This window comes from Mus caroli, unplaced genomic scaffold, assembly GCF_978045245.1.
Source record: "Mus caroli unplaced genomic scaffold, Mus_caroli_1 scaffold_11, whole genome shotgun sequence".
NCBI lineage: Eukaryota > Metazoa > Chordata > Mammalia > Rodentia > Muridae > Mus > Mus caroli.
The window spans coordinates 37,018,386-37,022,919 of NW_028227266.1; the positions used below are offsets into that span (position 1 = coordinate 37,018,386).

General features: G+C 34.7%; 1 protein-coding gene across 1 annotated transcript; it reads left to right on the plus strand.

Moving 5' to 3' along the window:
• Positions 1–2,146: 2,146 nt before the first annotated feature.
• Positions 2,147–3,091, plus strand: LOC110287908 (olfactory receptor 8G18-like). Its single transcript, XM_021154404.1, has one exon. It carries the CDS (start codon positions 2,147–2,149, stop codon positions 3,089–3,091), a length of 945 nt encoding a protein of 314 aa, XP_021010063.1.
• Positions 3,092–4,534: the final 1,443 nt, after the last annotated feature.

Genomic DNA, 4,534 nt, shown 5'->3' on the forward strand with positions numbered 1-4,534 from the left:
CACTGGCATCTCTATCTGTTTGTTTCTCATACTAACTGTGGAATGTTCAATGCCTGCTCTGCCCAGTTCCCTAAAATTCCTAAGAAATATCCAGAATCCCATATCACCTCAAACCTGCTGAGTCAGAGTAATCATTTTCATACAACTGTTCAGTGATCTACATACTCAAAACTTTCATTGGGAGCCGAAAGTTTAGACATGACATGGAATTATTTGAAAAACAACTTGACAATTCAGAGTTAGCACTGTTAATTGCTTATTTTCTCATTAGCCTGTCTTTAGAATAATGAGAGTCCTAAGGGAAAGTTTATTTCATGGCACACAATATCTGAAGTAGATAAACTCAGGACAGAGGTTCACAACTGCTCAGTTGACTGCATGTTTGAAATTGAATCTGCAGAGGCACAAAGTCCTGGAAGATGACTGGAGATGCAGACCAGAGTCAAAGTTACTGTTACCAGTGAGGACTAGGTTTGTCTTCTCAATACTAACTGTAGAATGTTCAATGCATGCTTTGGCAATTTCAGGATTAGAATCATTGACAAGCAGCAATTAAAACTTGATATTTAGAATCTCAGGAAAAGTAACATAGTGTGTTTGTTTCACATACTCAAATGTCTTATTTAGAATTATGAGGAGTGGATCTATCACTGTCAGAAGTCAGGCAGAAATAGCTGAATATCCCTAATCATTCTTCCAATTATTTCCTTATTCTTAAAAGTGCAACAAAAACAGTAATGGGGCAGACATGAGTTACTGAGGAGACAGAAAAATAAGTCCAAGTAGCCATCTGGTTAGCAGTGTACTTTATTTCACCAGGAAGTGCAAGGTTCAGAAATGGCAACATCTTAAGGACATTGTAGAAAGGATGAATCTATTTAAAGATTTTGGAGATTCCCACCCTGTCAGTAGCAGTTTTAGACAGGGTGTAAAAGGATATACATCCTTACCATGTAATAAAGGAATACTTTCTAGTGACACTATTTCAAGTAGAATAAACATCATTCTAAAATGTGGACAGTTAATCAATATAATTTAGGAACTGTAAGTAACCAAATGTGTCCATCACAGAGCTAGGGAGTTGTGTGAATGAAGAGTCTAATTCAGTTAGGAATTTCCTTTATATTCTCAATCAATAAATGATTCACAATTCAATAGGATAGAAGATAATAGTTATTGTTTCTCCTAACTAACCTCTTTCTGCATGGCAATCCTTCTTAGTGCACAACGTATAAATGGTAAAGGAAGAGCTGAGTTACGTCTGTTTCTATAATTTTAATATGTAGAAATATCCACCTTTTCATTTGAGAGAATGTCAATATAGCCTAACAACACAAAATGATACTGCAGATTTTCTGAGTAATAAGATACTAGCAATACTAATTCCTTTCCATTATAAAAAATAAAAATGCATTGTATTAGCTAACAGTGTCATTGATAAATAATGGGAGTGAATATGGGCACATTGTCTTAATGGTTTCACTATGTAACCAACAGTGACTGACTTTGTTCCTCTCAAGAAGTGCTCCACAAGACAAATCCCCTTCCAAGTAGTACCATATGTCCAGTACTTAATCCTAGAATTACCATGTGACCTCTAATTAATAATAGTCTCATCATGTGTCGAGTATGTATTTTAGTAGCACCATGTTTACAGTATTGAATACAATGCTTCCCTAGATGTAATTTGATTTTCACATTTTGATACATAAAGACCTTAAGAATATTAGGAATTAGAAAAATGGGAATGTCTAAAAAATAAGAGCTCTGAAGATCCCTAGGAAAAGTATATTTTGGATAATCATTCACTGTTTTTAGGAAAAGCTTACATCCTCAACACAGGCACTTTCACTCACTAATACAGACTTTAAATTTGAATTTTGAGACTTTGCAATGAAAGGATGAAAAATTTTAAAACTTAAACTCAGTGATAGTATTTATTATGAAGTACAATCTTAACTTCTAAGTATATCTTTAAATAACAATACAAGATAAATTTTATTTATCTAAGACTATACAGTAAAGGTAATTATATACATGAAAATGGTTTACTGAAGAAGAAATAACTCATATACATGTGTTATACATGGAAAATAATAAAGTCAGTATAACAGACTTATGGTTGCTTTACTCCTTCAGGATAAGAATGGAGGACATGACAGCAGGAAACCATTGCACAGTGACTGTGTTCCTCTTAGCTGGGCTCTCAGAGCAGTCAGAACTCCAGCTGCCCCTGTTCTTCTTCTTCACAGGAATCTATCTGATCACTCTGTCTGGGAACCTGGGCATGATTATACTAATTGGGCTCAGCTCCAACCTGCACACACCCATGTACTATTTCCTCAGCAGTTTGTCCTTCGTTGACTTTGGCCAGTCCACAGTTGTTACCCCTAAAATGCTGGTGAGCTTTCTGACCGAGAAGAACCTCATCACCTACCCTGAATGCTTGGCTCAGCTCTACTTTGCCATCATTTTTGGCACAGCAGAGAGCTACACATTAGCTGCAATGGCATATGACCGTTATGTTGCCATCTGTAACCCCTTGGTTTACAATATAGCCATGTCCTCTCAGATTTACTGTTCTCTGATTTCAGGGGTATACATTTTTGCTGTGTTCTGTGCATCAGTAAACATGGGCTTCATGTTTAGGATCCAGTTCTGCAAGTCAGATGTAATCAACCACTATTTCTGTGATTTTCTTCCCCTCTTGAAGCTTGCATGCTCTAATACATATGTCAGTGAAATGTTGATTCTGTTTTTTGGTACACTGAATATCTTTATCCCAATGCTGACCATTATTACTTCCTACATCTCCATTATTACCAGCATCCTCCGCATTCACTCTAGAGAGGGCAGGTCCAAAGCCTTTAGTACTTGCAGTTCCCACATCTCTGCTGTTGCCATCTTCTATGGTTCTACAGCATTTGTGTACTTACAGCCATCAGGAGTGAGTTCAGTGGACCAAGGGAAAGTGTCCTCTGTGTTTTATACTACTGTCGTGCCCATGCTGAACCCCTTGATCTACAGTCTAAGGAATAAGGATGTCAGTGTTGCACTGAAGAAAATACTTGCAAGAAAAAAATTCATGTAAGCAGTAATCATGTAGAGATTATTTATTACGCCAAACTATTTAAAAACACATAGATTTGATTGATACTATTTATTTTATCCTACCATACACTATTATTACTCATTTGCTAGGAACTTTGGTAATTTTTATTATTACAAATTTCAACTTTAAATTTCAAGCACTTATCTCATATTCTTCTCATAACCAGCAAAATCAACAAATAGTATGGAAGATATAAATCCTATGTCCATACTGGATTGTCTATCATGATACACAATGATTTTCATATAGATAACTTTTGAAATATTAAAGTTTTAATTACAACAAAGTGCTTCTTTTTATTCAATTTTATTTCATTTTTGATAACGGTATATAAGGCCTGTAATTATATAAAACCCCTCATCTCCTTATAATTCACTCCCATGGTCCCCCTGCTCTAACTCAAATTAATGTCTTCTTCTCCTTTTATTCTTATATACCCATAGGAAATCTGAGACTGTTCTCACTAATCATTAATTTCCCTATTTCTTTATCTTGGAATAAAGTCCCTTTGATTTTTTTGTTTAAAGCTTTAATATTGGAAGTGAATACAAAAGAGTGACATTATTCTTTTCTAACTAGGATATAAATGAAAACTAGTTATGTTCCAATATATGGAAATCCATCAACATCATCCACTATATAAACAAACTTAAAGAAAATAATTACAAGATAATCTCATTAGATGCTGAAAAAGCCTATATCAAAAAATGCAACATCCTTTCATATGAAAAGGCTTGGAAAGATCAGGAATTCAAGGGATATACTTAAACATAATAAAAGCAAGATACAGCAAACCAATACCCAACATCAAATTAAAAGGAGAGAATCTTGAAGAAATACCACTAAAATCACAGATGATACAAGGCTGCCCATTTTCTCCCTATTTATTTAATATAATACTTGAATAGTGAGCAATAGAAATTAGACTGCAAAAGGGCATCAAAGGGATACAAATCAGAGAGGAAGAAGTCAAGGTATCACTATTTGCAGATGATATAATAGTATATGTAAGCAACCCCAAAAATTATACCAGAGGATTTCTATAGCTGATAAGCAACTTTAGCAAAGTGCCTCGATATAAAATTAACTCAAACAAAGCAATAGTATCCTCTACACAAAGGATAAAAGGACTGAGAATGAAATTATGGACATGTCACCCTTCATTATAGTCACAAATAATATAAAGTATCTTGGTATAACTCTAACCAAGCAAGTAAAAGATTCATATGCCAAGAACTTCAAGTCTCTAAAGAAAGAAATTGAATACCTCAGAAGATGGAAAGATCTCCCATGCCCATGCATCAGTAGGATTAACATTGTAAAAATGGCCACCTTACCAAAAGCAATCTACAGACTCAATACAATTCCCATCAAAATTCCAACTCAATTCTTCATAGGGATAGAAAGAACAATTCTCACTTT

Bases quoted from the DNA above. Each gene is read 5' to 3' on its own strand.
- LOC110287908 (XM_021154404.1), top strand. From the start codon at position 2,147: ATGGAGGACATGACAGCAGGAAACCATTGCACAGTGACTGTGTTCCTC.